General features: G+C 39.8%; 1 protein-coding gene across 3 annotated transcripts in view; it reads right to left on the bottom strand.

Annotated features, from left to right (window-relative positions):
* The window catches only part of Pde8 (phosphodiesterase 8), a 36,792-nt gene extending 21,648 nt beyond the window's left edge, over positions 1-15,144 (bottom strand). Inside the window, exons 1-4 of one of the 3 annotated variants that reach the window (XM_032436005.2) lie at positions 14,923-15,144; positions 14,114-14,208; positions 2,855-3,576; positions 2,650-2,740 (exon numbers count right to left, since the gene is read on the bottom strand). In XM_032436005.2, the coding sequence (XP_032291896.1) occupies positions 2,650-2,740; positions 2,855-3,154 (391 nt within the window). In that variant the 5' untranslated portion in view covers positions 3,155-3,576; positions 14,114-14,208; positions 14,923-15,144. Of the gene's footprint in view, positions 1-676; positions 1,641-2,649; positions 2,741-2,854; positions 3,577-14,113; positions 14,209-14,922 lie in introns of those variants that run through there. The other 2 variants (XM_002050772.4, XM_032436004.2) reach the window with 2 other exon arrangements.

The raw sequence follows: 15,144 nt of genomic DNA, 5'->3' as shown, positions 1-15,144 counted from the left end.
TGGCGCCATTGCGTGGGCGGCTGCTCAATTGTTATTGTTTAGAGCCGATTGTCGATCGTCTTTCGGGACGCTCTGGCAACGCTATCGAGCATCGATGCGTGTGTCTGACTGTGTATGTGCGTGCGTTCGTGTGTGTGTGTGTTTGGGTGTGAATGTTGCCATCTAAGAAGATCGTCACAGTCGCGTGTAACGTAAACCCGATTGTCATGTGAATCTTTTTTATCTCTGAGTAAAAAATTAATAAACTAAAAAATGTGCGAGTCTGTGTGTGTTTGTTTTGGCTGTTGTTTAAATATGCACAGAATTTATATAAGCTTATTTTTTATTTTGTTGCTATTTTCTTTTTTTTTTTTTTAATTTGTTGCTGTGTTTTGTTCTCATTAGCTGGTATTTGCATTAATGGAGCGCTTTGGGTCGTTAGCCGTTGGCCGTTTGTTTGACAGCCCCAACATGTTAATGAATGTTAGACACACACACACACACACACTGACACTGACACACTCACATTCGGCAAGTGCAGTGTGCATAAAAGCAAACGCAGCCAAATTCAAGAATGAAAACACACGCAAAAGCACAGCCAGATACACGAACTCAGATACAGCTATAGCTACAGCTAGCACATCTAGATAGATACATACATACAAATACACATACACACACACACACGCATACATACGGCTGGAGATTGCTAGACAAATCGTATTCTACACGCTTCTTCTAGCTACTAGCACAGATACTTGTTGTATTTGTTGTTGTTTTTGTTATTGGCACACTTAGTTGTGAAGTTTATTTTGAATTTTAACACTTCGATCTTGTGTATAAATTGTTGCTATATTTTATTTGATTTTTTTTTTGTATTATTTTTTTATTTCTTCTTTCGGTTTTGTTGTATTTATTTTTGATTTTGGCTTGCTATGCGGCGGCCGAGCTGTTTTTTTCCACACACGTCCACCAATTGCAGCGATCTTTCAGATACTTTTTGTGTGTCACACAGTGCGTTGTTGTTGTGTTGTTGTCGTGTTGTTGTTGTTGTTGTTGTTGCTGCTGCTGCTGCTGCTGTTGTTGTCGTTAGTGTCATAAGCTTTAATTGCGTTCGATTTTGGTTCTCAACTGGTTGGCCCTGGCTAATACGCGTTGCAATCACTTGCACGGATTTTCTTGCCAAATTTGTGCCGTCGCATTAGGCCACTGCAACAGAGCGAATAGAACCAGCGACTGCAGCCAGTTACTGCTGCTGCTGCTGCAACTGTTGCTGCTGCTGCTGCTGCTGGCGACCAGTTGGCGACACGCCCGCGAATCGCGCCCGCTGCATTTGTAACAGACTCTCAGGTTGAATCTGAATGTAAATTTGAATATGAACGCCTTCACCTTCTGCCGCCTCGATTTGCATAACGTGCGAGTTGGGCGAAGCCCAAATATGTATGTCGTCGATTACAGTGTATTGTGTATTATCGTATCGTATATATTATTATTATATGCGGCGATTGTGTGCAACGCGGCTGATCCGGCCAACGAATCCGCATCCAAAACCAAATCCAAGTCGGAATCGGAATCACTCAGAGGCAAAGACAGACCTTTGGTGAGCGCGAACGTCCCGTTACGAAAGCGTTTAACAACCGACACGGCGAACCAATTCAAAGCGACTGACTCCATAAATGGCGAGCAGCTGTTGCGAGTGCGAGCTCTGATCCGACATCGTAGGCCTCGGCGAGCGGCAGGTGCGACGGCGGGGGAGGCACAGTCACCTTTGCAGAGCGAGCACCGATAGACGCCGTGACTCTCGGCGCTTGGCGTTCGGCGCTCGGCGATCACCGCTGAGCGCGATCAAGTTTCATGCGAAAGCGCATTCATAATCTCCGCCATTCTCTCGGCGCTGCGTCTCCCGCTCTTTGAACAGCAGCTGTGGCTGCGGCTCTGGCTACCGTCTGCCGCGCCATTGATATGTGAAGCTCAGGCCCAAGCTCTGGGCGAGCCGTTAATTGGAGTCGACAGAAAAACAGCTGCACCTGGTTAACAGAGAGCTGCGCTAGCGCCAGCTGACTTCTCGCAGATCGTATTACTTCCATCCGTACTGCCGCCCTTAACTTGAATTAAGTCAGCTGTCCGGGCCGCACCGCAGCTTTGATGCCCTTAACATTGTGTGTTGCTTTCGTAGAATAAAAGTCGAACTAAGCGCGAGGCCTCTCGTCATAATTCAGCGGGCGATAAGAGATTTTTGTATGAAACTAATGCGGTTTTTTTTTTTCTCGATTTCAGGCAGTCAACAAAATATGGATATACATCATCTTGAATGTGCAACAGTTTTTCGGTAAGTCGTAAATATTTATTATTAGCATTATTATTATTATAATTATTTTTATTATACATTTTTTTTTCTTGGTTTTGTTTATTATATAAATATGATTGGAGGCATTTAGTTAGGATATTTAACTTTAATATTTACCAACACTGGTTACACTCTTTTTATACATTATTTTACACTCTTTTCACAAAAATATTGCACCACTTAAAATCAATTTCTGCACTCACCTAAGGCACACATAAGATTTATTTCACGTCTTCATATGTTTTTACCTTGATGTGCTCTTTAGTTGAATCTATGCTGTTTGTTTGTGTGTTAGATGGCGTTTTTTATAGGGTGGTACTTACTGCCCGTTCCGGTTGCACGTCGCACAACGCTGTGTGTAAAGTTGCCCAAGGCTGCCACCGTCACAATGGAGTCCTTTTTGCCAGTGCTGAGCTGCAGGCGAGGATTAAGATAGACGCAGTTCAATTGGTCTGCGGTATTCAGTGGGGGGAAGAGAGGAAACGGATGTGGCAGCTGGGAACCGCGCACACCCACACCCACACTCACCTTCTCGTAGTCAGACTCGTTTTTGGTCTGTAGCGGATTTAGCAGACCCTGGTTGCACATCATGTTATCGCCGCAGGTGGCACTGCCCGTGCTGCCTTCCCCGTTCTGATTCTGCAGTGTAACGGCGCCACAGCTGCAGCGGCGCATGCGGCTTCGTCGCAACTTGATGCAGAACAGAAGGCTGCCATCCTTCTCATTGCCATCCAATGGCAAGTTGGCATTGCCACCGTTCCCGCCACCACCCGGCGCCGCTGCTGCCGACGACGACGAGTTGGGCAATGTGCTCGGCGAGCAGCCCATGGCGTTGTCCTGTTTCCTGTGCTCCTCCTGCTGCTGCTGCTACTTCTGCTGCTTCAGCTCTTGCTTCTGCCCCCGCTACCCCTGTTGCTATGGGTATGCTAATTTGCCGTCGGTTTCGGTTTGGTTTTGGTCGCTGTTTGGTTTGGTTCTTGAGTTTCAATGAAGCTGCCGAGTGTTGGATGCTGCTACCGCTACTGTTGCTGCTACTGCTACTGCTGCTGCCTCCACTTGAGTTGCTGCTTAGGCTGTGGCTTTGGGTGCTGGCACTGAAACTGCTGCTTCGATTTGGCTGCTGCTGTTGTGGTTGTGTGGTTGTTGCGGGTAACATAATTGAAACATTTTTTTTGGGTGTGCGCGTCAAGCGGCGATCAATTGAGTGGCTGATTGGCCGGCTTCCCGCTTACATTTCGAGCAGCTAAAAACTATAAAGAAAATAGAAAATAGAAAACAGACAATAGACAATATAAATATAAATATAGATAAATAGAGCACAGTAGCATGAATAGTCAAGTTTTTGGCGCTCGATATGTGCCCTGCCCGAGCTGGCGATACATTTTTGCTGCTGTTTCAATAAATAAATTGTTGACCTCCATTTGAGCTGGCCAAGTTGTTTTTGCTGAGCTGTTCTCTGTCTGCATTTGAAGCAACTAAATAACTAATCTTGCAATCAGCTGGAACATTTGGAGTTTAGACCCTACAACCTGTTTGGCGCCAGCTATGAGAAGCGATCGGCTAGGTGAACAACTCGGGCAACAAACAACAATTAAGATTAGCTACATGATCATCATAAATCATCGCAAATTGAGTAAATCAATTCATCAATGGTTCTTTTTATATGCATTTATAAGCACTCATATAATTTTTAAATATATGGCCAAGCTGGCTAACACAAATTGATGATTATCGAGCCTGTTCCAGTTATTCTGGTTTGTTTCAGTATCATTTTCTCAATTTAATTTTAAACTGTTTTACACAGAGAAAATTAAGCACAGCTGCATGCAATATAAATATTTCATTTCCGCACAGCATTTCTTTATGATCTGGTCACACTTTAAATGCATATCAAATTCTGTTTCCAATATTTTCAATTTAAAAACCGTTACCGTGACATTTTAGTTTTGATGAACCATGCAGTTGTGCTGCTATTGATCTAAGGCGGGTTTTTTTTTTTTTGGTTTCGAGCTGCCTTTAAAATAATTTATTTAGCATTAAATATTGCCGTTAAAATTAATGAGAGCTCACGGCTTTGAGATACTCTGGAAATACTTTACGTTCATGATACACAGGGCAAGATTGAATACAGAGAGATAGATTGGCATTAAAGTAATCAACGAAAAGAAAGATACATTTCTAAAAAATTAAAGTTTTACGTTAATCACTGAGAATTGCATAGAAGGGCGATAGGTGTTTGAATAAATGAACTGAAGTTGCAAAGGCAAATGCATCTCAGCAGAATGTGTTTTTCTGTCTCTAAAATACAAACTTTTTGGCAGATATATGTCGTTTTGATCAAGAAGGTAGCGATAGGTCGAAGTATTGGGGGCCCTAAAAATCAAGATTCTTCTCTAATTTATAGCACCAAATATTCTACTAGACCGCATCGATTTAATTTGCTGGGATTCAAGTGAACAGAAGTTGTTCGCAGGAAATTACTCATGATAAAATAGATTATGTGGCTCTGTATCACACGAGCATACATAAATAAACATATCTAATCGATAATATCAATGTATATATATATATATAAATTGGTATAGTTATGTGTATGCCTCAGATAGCTGCATTGTTATTAGATTAATGAGGAGTTGCTTACTTTTTGCATGTCAAATAAATTAAAACATTACAATTGGTAGCTGTAACAGCAGTTGAGAGCGTTGAGCGATCGCTTTTCAATGTCTCCAGTTTTCTATATTGTTATTATTTGTTTTTTTTTTTTTTTTTTTTTGCTTTGCGTTTTCTTGATGAGGTACAAGTGCCTTTATCTAACTAGACGAAATACAAGCTCGAGACTGTTGACAAGTTAAAACCGAGAGCTCAGGTACAAGGTACATGGAGAAGTTTATTTGAATTTCGTTTTTTATCGTTCTGAGCACCTGACAAGCGCCACCTGCGCAAGATATTATATATTAATATATTATATATTTATTTATTAATGGTCGACAAAACGAGTGTCTTCCTCATTATTCAACAGGTTGTACAATAAAAGTATATTCTAAAAGCCTAGTTAAAGGATACAATTTTCTAAATAGCATCACCGACCGATGGAGGTGTTTTATTTGCCAGTCCGGCCAGCTGTGCCCCTTTTCACAGCTAATTTTGTCAGTGACGCTATTAGAGCCTACATCTAAGCAGAAGGTTGTAAGTAGGAAAAAAGTGATCTCAAGTGAAATTAAAAATAATCTTAATTTGCTAAATTAATAAAGAAAATACAATAAGTAGGAAAAAAGAAAGTAAGAAAATTGTTAATAAAGTAAAGCAATGTAAGTTAGATAAAGAGTGTTAAGTGGATAGGACAAAGAGAAAAGTATTGGGAAATCACCGACACGGTGGGGGAAAATTATTCAGCCTGTCCGGCTAGCTATGCCCCTGCTCATAGCTGGGAATGGTCAGCGACTTCCCGAAGGTATCCTGAAAGCAACGATTTTATTAGGGGTAGAGACAGTTCGGTAGAGAAAACGTGATGCAAACTATTATAATTTTTACATAGCACGCGAAAAGAATTGTGCATAGCGTAATCAGTTGTGCACGTAGATAGTAATAAGGGGCGATAATTTCTGGTTGGTCTAGCCGGAACAGAGAATTGAAGACGCCCTAGCAGAAAAGGAGAATCAATGTCGCCAATAATCAACTTATGTAGAAGGACAACACCGAGAATTGTCCTACGGTTGATTAACGACGGAAGGTTGAGAAGAAGCAGTCTGCTGGAGTAGGACGGCAACCGAAGATTAGGGTCCCAATTTAAACCTCGTAAGGCAAAAAGCAGAAATTGCTTCTGAACAGATTCAATACGATCCTGGCTGTTGATATACTGTGGAGACCAGATGCAAGAGCAGTATTCAAGGATAGGGCGAACAAGAGAGATGTACAGAAGTTTTGTTATAAAAGGATCGTTAAACTCTTTAGACCATCGTTTAATGAATCCAAGTACACCTTTTGCCTCATTAACAATGGTATCTATATGAAGATTGAAACAGAGTTTAGAATCAAAAATAACGCCTAGATCCTTAACTGTTAGTATACGTTTCAAAGGGATATTGTCGATTGTATAACTAACAAGATAAGGTGTAGTACGATTAAAAGTCATAAACATACACTTTGAACAATTTAGATGCAATTGATTGGCCGAACACCAAAGTTGCATAGCGTTCAAATCGTCTTGTAGACGAGAATGATGTAGGGGGTTAGTGTATGATAGAAAAAGTTTGACATCGTCCGCATACATGAGTACACGGGCATGTGATATAACAGAAGGAAGATCATTTATAAAAAGTGTAAAGAGTAAAGGTCCAAGATGACTACCTTGAGGAACACCAGAAGTAACGTGAACCCTTTTAGAGGTAGTCAACCTCAGTATTACTCTTTGGGTCCTACCTTTTAAATAAGAATTAATCCAAAGTAAAAGGGACAGAGGGAAACCTATTCGGTCAAGTTTAAAAAGTAAAATGTCATGGTGCACAGAGTCAAACGCCTTGCTGAAGTCAGTGTAAATGACATCAGTTTGCATTTTCGAAAGGAAAGCATCATTTACCAAGGAAGTAAACTCAAGCAGATTGGTCGTAGTTGACCGATTCTTTACGAATCCATGTTGAACAGGGGAAACAACTGATTTGCAGAAATGCTGCAAATTCGAAGTGATTATTTTTTCAAATAATTTAGGAATAGCAGACAGTTTTGCAATGCCCCTGTAATTTTGTATATCAGACTTCCCACCTTTCTTGTGAAGAGGAATGATATAAGATTCTTTCCAAAGAGATGGAAAGACAGAAGTTTCAAGGGATAGATTAAAAAGCTTTAGCAATGGATAGAAAAGGGAAGAACTGCACTCCTTGAGTAGACAACTAGGAATATTGTCCGGCCCAGGAGAGTAAGAAGATTTTAGAGAGTTTATAGCTAATAGGAGAGAGGAGTGTGAAATAATGGGGGGAGGTATAGAAATAGCGGAGGAAATAGTATAAGGGTAAGAATTAGTATTAGGACAGACTGAAGAGTAAGTTGATTGGAAAAAATTAGCAAAGAGGTTAGCAGAATCAGTGTCATTGCTAGCTTTATCCATCCCAAGAAAAAAAGAAGATGGCAAAGTTGAAGACTTACGCTTCAAGTTTACAAAATTATAAAACTGTCTCGGATTTCGGGCGAATTGCCTTTTACAACGAATTAGATAATTCTCATAGCATTGAGAATTAAGAAGAAAAAAGTTCGACTTGGCTATGGAATATTTAGCCAAGTCTGTACACGAACCAGACTTTTTAAACTTTTTAAAATATTTGGATTTTACATTTTTTAGATGTGATAATCTGGGAGTAAACCAGGGTGGTTTTGAAAAAGTAGTCGAAGGAATTGACTTAGGAATACACACATCTAAGAGGGAGTTTAGGGTGATATAAAAAGAATTAATGGCTGTATTCATATCAACTGAGTCATATAAGAAAGACCAATCGGTTGAATAAATAAGCTGATTCAGCAAGGAATAATTTCCTTTGCGAAAGCAATAGCGGGGCTTATTGGCTGATGAGCACGAAATGGAAGGATTACAATTTAGCATTGCAATCTCTAAAGTTGGATGATAGACATCCTCAGGAAGAGATAAAGGAGGTGACCTAGACACATTAGAAATAAGGTAGTCGTTAACAAATACAAGGTCAAGTGTTCTATTCATATGATTAGAAATTGAATTGATTTGAAACAACGAAAGATCAAGCATGCAGTCTAAAAAATCGTGCTGTGCTGAGGGCACTAGATAATTTTCAGCAGTGAATAATGACCAAGAGATGTTCGGCAAATTAAAATCACCCAACACCAATAATAGGTCATTATCCCGCACGTGTGAAGAAACTTCTTTAATACAAGTAATATGATTCATATAAACTTGAATATCAGAAGAAGGTGGGACATAAGAGCATGTTACATAGATATTCCGTGTAGGAAAAGACACCTTAACTGAGACAATCTCAGCGTCAGTAGGCGTACTAAAACAGAATAGTTCAGACTGCATGTAATAGAATCACATTTTACCAATTTATATTCTTCAAAGTGTCTCGAATTGGGTCTCAGTTTTTCGTCTGAGTCTCGTTCAATTAGGCAGAGTTTCATTTGTGTTTTGGTTTGTTCGCCCGCATATCCTTCAGACTTGCAAGTATTTCTAGCATTTCATTAATCAGTTTTAGAGAGCACGTAATTTCTAGTTGTTAAAAAGCGAAGCTGCATTTATACAACGTTGTTTACATTCTGTTTATATTTCTTGTGTTTGGAAAATAAAGAAACCAGATCCATAGACGTAGCCAGCTGGGCGTAGCCATAAACTCGAGCACCTTAGTACTTAGAGTATCGAACGGTAGACGGGCTTTATTGTTATTATTACTGATACTGATAAGTATGTATGGTAAGTAGCTTCAGTTTCGATTTCGATTTCGGTTTCGGTTTCATTGACAAGCAGCACAAAGTTTTGCGGGCGAGACAATTAAAAAAATGCCAAAACTTGTCAGCGGGCTAATAAATTCATAAAAAGCCCAATATTGGCAATGATTATTGAAGCCAAGGTATTGGCGTATTGGGAAATCCGCTCGCATACGAGCTACGTGCTCGACCTGCAAAGGCATAAATCAGTAATGCAACCAGATGAAGAAAACATATTGGAGGCTAATGCAACCCCATTAAAATGGTCAACGGTCTGTCGGCTCAGTTTGCACACAAAACATGAAGTTGGACCCAAAAGTTTTTGCAAGCGGGTGGTTGGCGGTGAAATTTGATAGCCATAGTGAAATGTGCGTAGGTGACCCTTTGGAGGCACGTTTACACGCATATTCACATGCGTCCGTATCCGAACAATTGGGGGATTTGGATGGACAGCTCGTAGTTTTTACTTATGCCAACTTTGTTGGCTGTTTGCGGCTTTGTTTAATGGCTTTCTGGCTGTGACGTCGCCTTGGCGCGGGCCGCTTTATCATTTGCGACACAAATAGAAATACGAAATATGCCTCATCGACGGGGCGAAAGCAATTTTAAATATTTAGATAAAACTCGAACGAAAGCGAAAGAACCAAATCAACTGATATGGGCCCCCCCCAAAAACACTTTAGATTAGCAACGGCCCAACGTCGACCTATTTCAAATTTACGAAACATTCGCACAGTGCCTGCTGTTCGTGTTCGCCTTGCAGTTTGGGGCGCAACGTGTCTGCCCGGGGGCAACAACAGGAGTGGTGGGGAAGAGGTAGGATATCTGCTTTTTGTATCATCGAGTGGATGTGCGAGCTGCTGTTGCCTTATATCCTGCACTTGATTGGGCGCCGGCAGTGCACGACGTTGATTGACTAACCAAAGGGATGTATATACACAGTATATCTGTCCGTAAGGATGCACAACATTTGGGCCCACTTGTTGACATCGCTAACAAGCCGGGGCTGCCTCCCCGACTGTCTGTCTGTCTGTCTGACTGCCTGCCTGCCTGCCTGTTTGTGTTTGTGTTTGTCAGCTCGTATTGTTGGCCAAAAACAAAGGCGTCACAACAAGACACAAACTAGACAGACAGCGTCAACAACACCAGCAGCAGGCCCCAGTGCCAGGCGCGTCGAGACAATGGCCAGTCAATTCCGATGCTATAAGATCGAGGAAAACACACACACACACAACATTTATATATATATATATATAGTATCTGTATGAATATGTATGAAGATGCTCTTGTATATAGAGCACAGCTCTTGTACCAGTTTGTTTGTTGCTTTAAACAAATTATTTTTAGCACAGGCATAACTATTAAAAGAAAATTAATGATTTTTGCTTTGCGCTTTCAAGTTGCATAAATAAGACAAACATGCTGTGGGTGGCAGTTGGCAACAAGGACAACCGCCCGATGCTATGCAACTTAAAACTAATCAAATCAACAGCACCAAATTCTATAAGCGCCAAAGGATGTGCCCGGTTAGCAGAAGAGCGGGGGAATGCAGGAGGCTGTTGCAAGGCACGGCTGAGAAACATCTTGAGAGTCACGATGCCACCAAGGTGGCCATACGAAATGTGCTTTGCACACTATTAGTATGCAGGTGGTAGTTGGTATTTGTATAATAGCATCATCAGGTGTGTGTGTTCCCGAGAATCTATTGTGTGTATGCGTGGCACTTTATATGTATATATATATATATATATATGTATAGTGTATAAATGTGTGCGTACATCATGTATGGAGTGGCAGGCAGCCAGGCATCGCCATGTAGAGCGACAGGGGGCCATATCCATAGCCATATTCGAGCCAACTTGGCAACTGCGAGCGGCGCTGACAAAGAAACGAAAAACGCAGCCGACAGACAACAATTTTGTATCTAATAGTTTTTGCAAACTGATGTTTTGCAGCTGCTGCGCTTTGTATTGTGTATTGTTTAATTACAAATGTATCGATACATGTAGCTGCATATAGATAAATACATGTGCTCATAGGCAGTAATAACGAGGCGCTGCGCACATTGTAGCAAATTTTTAATCGTGCCATTTATATGCTCTATCCGAAATAGATAATTTAGGTGAAGACAATCCATAATTATATTATTTAGGAATTTCGTCATTCAAAGCAATTGATTAGCTAAAAATGTAAACAACAAGCTTTAGCCGGACTCAGAGCCCGTTCGTGTGACGCCCTCCGTTTAGGCCTGGGTTCAATGTATGTGCATTACGGCAATTAATTTGAATATTTGTGACGAAAATGCATTAAACGGGACATTTAAATACATATTAATGAGTATTTAATTTGATTTTTATCATTATTTAATTTGCCCATTGCCGTCTGACTTAAAAATAAATAAATATAAAAAAACAAGGTACACAAATCCGATTGGAAATGGAATTACAAAAGTCGTGTTCCGCCTTGGAATATTCTCGGATGCAGTTTATTCTTCTGGCTAATCAACTTATTTTGCAACAAATTAGTTCTCCGCACATTAAAGTTAATAATGCGATGCGAAATAAATTAAATAAATGCGCATAGAGAAAGAGAGAGAGGGTGAGGAAAAGCAACTGAATCATTTTCTATAAACAAATCATGTTTATTTAGTATAACAATCTGCTGTCTATATACACAATAATCGGGTTACAAAATTTACTTATATCAATTCGTTTTGCGCCTTATATCCGTAAACGTTGCACTGACACCTTGTCCAACTTCTACGTAAACAAACTAATCAAGTTTACAAAAAAAACGCAACTAAATAAACCTTTCTATAATGAAACCCACCTCAAGTTTTATTGTAAGCTTTAAAACTAGCCCGAAAATCCATAAATATAAAATTTTATTGCTAAGCGCTTTAACTATTTCCACTGAGAACATATTTTACTATTTGTTTATTTTCATATTATATTATTGTTGTTTTTAACTAGGCCTTTAAGCTTGCTTGCATAATTTAATTTTTGTCATAATATCTGCGCTGTTTGCTTTGGACCTGCTTTCCGCCTGGCAAATGGCAGCTTATATAGCTGAACTTGTGATATAACAAAAATATCAAATAATTCCTCAGAATTGATGTTGAGGATAATCAAATACTTGGTTACGTATTTGCAATTATATAAATATATTGCAATATCATATTCGCCAGTTACGTGTTATTGGGGGAGGAATATTGTTATTGATCAGTTCTCAGAATACAGAAATATATCTACTGCAAAGGCTACTTAATTTTCTGATACCCAAATGCGTTTAATTGTAAAAAGAAATTAATTTCGCACACCTAATTAATTTCCTTGTATTTTTAGTAGCAAGGCAAGGAAAATGGCAAGCAAATCAGTTAGACGACATTTTTGTTCGCTGCGTGGGCTGTCTGCATGTGTGTGTACGTGTGTGTGTGTGTGTGTGCGGTTAGAGTTGACGTCCTTCGGTGGCCACCAAGAATATCTCGTTCTTTCGCTTGTGCGTCAGAGATATGTCAGCTGCAGACATATTTACATCATCGCCCTTGAGATGAGTCGACAAATGGCAGCCCCCGAAAAGCTAATCGCTTACAAGCGAAATTCTGCCCCATTTGATAATGGATCTGGGTAGACAGATATATGGCACTATCGTATACACATATGTGAGGTAAAGTGAATGTTGTGCGCAAATTGAAACCATATTTGTTAAGGCAGCAAATGCTGTTGAAAGAGTTTTCGCTACTCTGGAATTAGCATTTCAAATGCTAATGCCGATCTAAACTGGAAGATAATGGCAAAAGTGTCGTCCATTACGAGGCGTCTAGAAAGTCGGGCTTACAATATGCTAGCACAATAAATCGCAATACCGGAATGACCAGACGTGCATATAATAAATGTACCTTCTCTATATAGTATAGAATATAGAGTATATAGTATAGAGTGTATTGCATAGAGTATAAACAAGTGGGTGCTATGCCTTTTTTTATATATCTGGCTGCTCAATGGGCGGGCTGCTTAACATGCACACTGTGATGAGCGTTGGCTTGCATAACTGTAGTTACAAAATGCTCAAGTCGCCAAGTCCGAATATATACAGTGCGCACTGTAGCCGATCGAAATCGGTTGACTATCGAAATCAGTATGCGTTGGCACGGTTCAGTTTTATTTGCTGTAAACAATAACTACGCCACGCCAATTTCAATTTTAATAAACAGTTAAAATTGAGAATTAATTAAGAAAAACTCAAAAAAAAGAAAAAGGAAGGAAAAATAAATAAACTACGCGAGCTGCCGGTCACTGATTGCGGGAGACAACGTATCGCATAGATAGTAAAAATCGAAAAATGGAACGAAGGCAAATTACTTAAAAATGGAAAAAAAAAAAAATCAGACATTAGATAATCGCTGAAATGGGTCAGTACGACGATATTTGTATATATAACTCGTAAGAATAAATTTGTATAAAATACAAAAAAGCCAACGCCAAAGCCAAAGCCAAAGCCAAAGCGTAACGAAACGAAACGAAACGCAACGCAAATTGCAAGTTGATTGTGGCTTGTTTATAAGTACGAGGCGATATTTTTGCATTGTTTATTACGAGTATGGCTATGGCTATATAGGTCTATGGATATAGGTGTGTGTACAGCCGTGCGCCTAGGTGTATCTATGGGTGCAAATGTGAGTTTATAGCTAACTGGCATGAGTATGCGACAACTTTAAGCGTCTTTTAATGTGCTGCTGCCGCTGTTGACAGAGACTCAGCCAGAGATGGAGACCGAGCCGTTCTGCTAGCTGACAGATACATATATACATGCATACATACATACATATCTATATATACATATATGTATGTATGCATATGTATATATGTGAAATGTTGAAAATGTGCGCGACGCCAGTCGCATGAAAATTGTCTACAGCTACCGAATATGCTTTTGATTTTAATTTTAATGTTTTTTTCATTTTCGTTTGTTTTTTTTTTTTTTTTTTGTCATTTTAATTTCTTCTTTATTTTTTTATTATCATTATTTTGCATGTCGTTTTTTCTCCCTCAATTTGTTTTTGGAGGGCATTTTTCGTATACTATGCGACAATGAGACAGCGACAAATTCAAGGCAAGTTGTACGTACTATATATACAAATATATATATATATATACAGATTTATATATATGTATATATTGTATTAAAATTCATACTTGTGTAGTATTTGCAGCGCTGTGGCTCGCAAAATGTTTGTGTAAATGCCACAGCATATTTATGAAGATACAAAATAAAAATTTATACATAAAATAACAACAATAAACTAAAGCATGTACATATACAATAATACATTATCTGTTGACGTACCAAAAAGTAGTCGTTAAAGTTGTTGTTGCTTTTGCCTGTTGCCTGTTGGCTGTTGGCTGGTATTTTACTTATTATTTTAATATTTATATCAGACTCTAGATATAAATTAAACAAATACACATGAACAATGGGCACACATACGAACACACACACACGCACATATTTGTATGTAGGCACACACATGCACATATCCATATCCATGTATCTATAGATACAGATTTATGTATGGATGTATGCATGCATAGATACTCGAATACTTCTTCGCGGAATATCGTCACAACAATAACAAAACATTTTTGTTGCTGCTCTTTCTTCACAAATTAGAATTTATTTTAATACACGGAGGTCACGTTCATAGCACGGCGGCAGCGGCGCCAACAGCGCTGCTTGTTGCTCCTATTGTTGTTGTTGTTGACGCACAAGATATTGAAAGTGTGTGTGTGTGTGTGTGTGTTTGTGCGAGTGTGCACAAAGCTGCATAACTAAATTAAATGCATTAAGAATAATAACAGCATCAGCCGAAGTAACAACAACAGCTAGAACAACAACAAGAACAAGAACAACAACACGAGCAGCAGCAACAACTGCGAGCAGCGGCAGCAGCAGCAGCAGCAGCTACTGAAATGCAATCACAAATTGCGCTGTGACGTCACAAATGCGCCCAACGATAACACAAACTGTGTATCTGCGAGATACAATTGGCTCACATTGTGGTTGCCTAATTTACAAGCGCACGCACACTATTCTAACACACAAACACGCACACACACACACACAGACGTACACACGCACAAACAATAAATGCATACTCGTATTTTGGTTAGAACTGCGTAAGTTTTCTTTGCTTTATTTCAAGAATTTGTATGGAAAAAATATTCTTGCGCTGCGGCGACGGCTACCGGCGAGTTGTGACTGCGACTTGGAGATCTCGATCCACATCCACACGGACCGACGCGACGGCGACGGCGACGGCAACAGCGACGACGGCGGCGGCGACGACGACGACGATTGCCTGTCAAAGCAAAACGTCA

This window comes from Drosophila virilis, chromosome 5, assembly GCF_030788295.1.
Source record: "Drosophila virilis strain 15010-1051.87 chromosome 5, Dvir_AGI_RSII-ME, whole genome shotgun sequence".
In the NCBI taxonomy this organism is placed as follows: domain Eukaryota; kingdom Metazoa; phylum Arthropoda; class Insecta; order Diptera; family Drosophilidae; genus Drosophila; species Drosophila virilis.
Note: the sequence above shows the minus strand (reverse complement) of the source record. Positions and strands in the feature narration are given on the sequence as shown.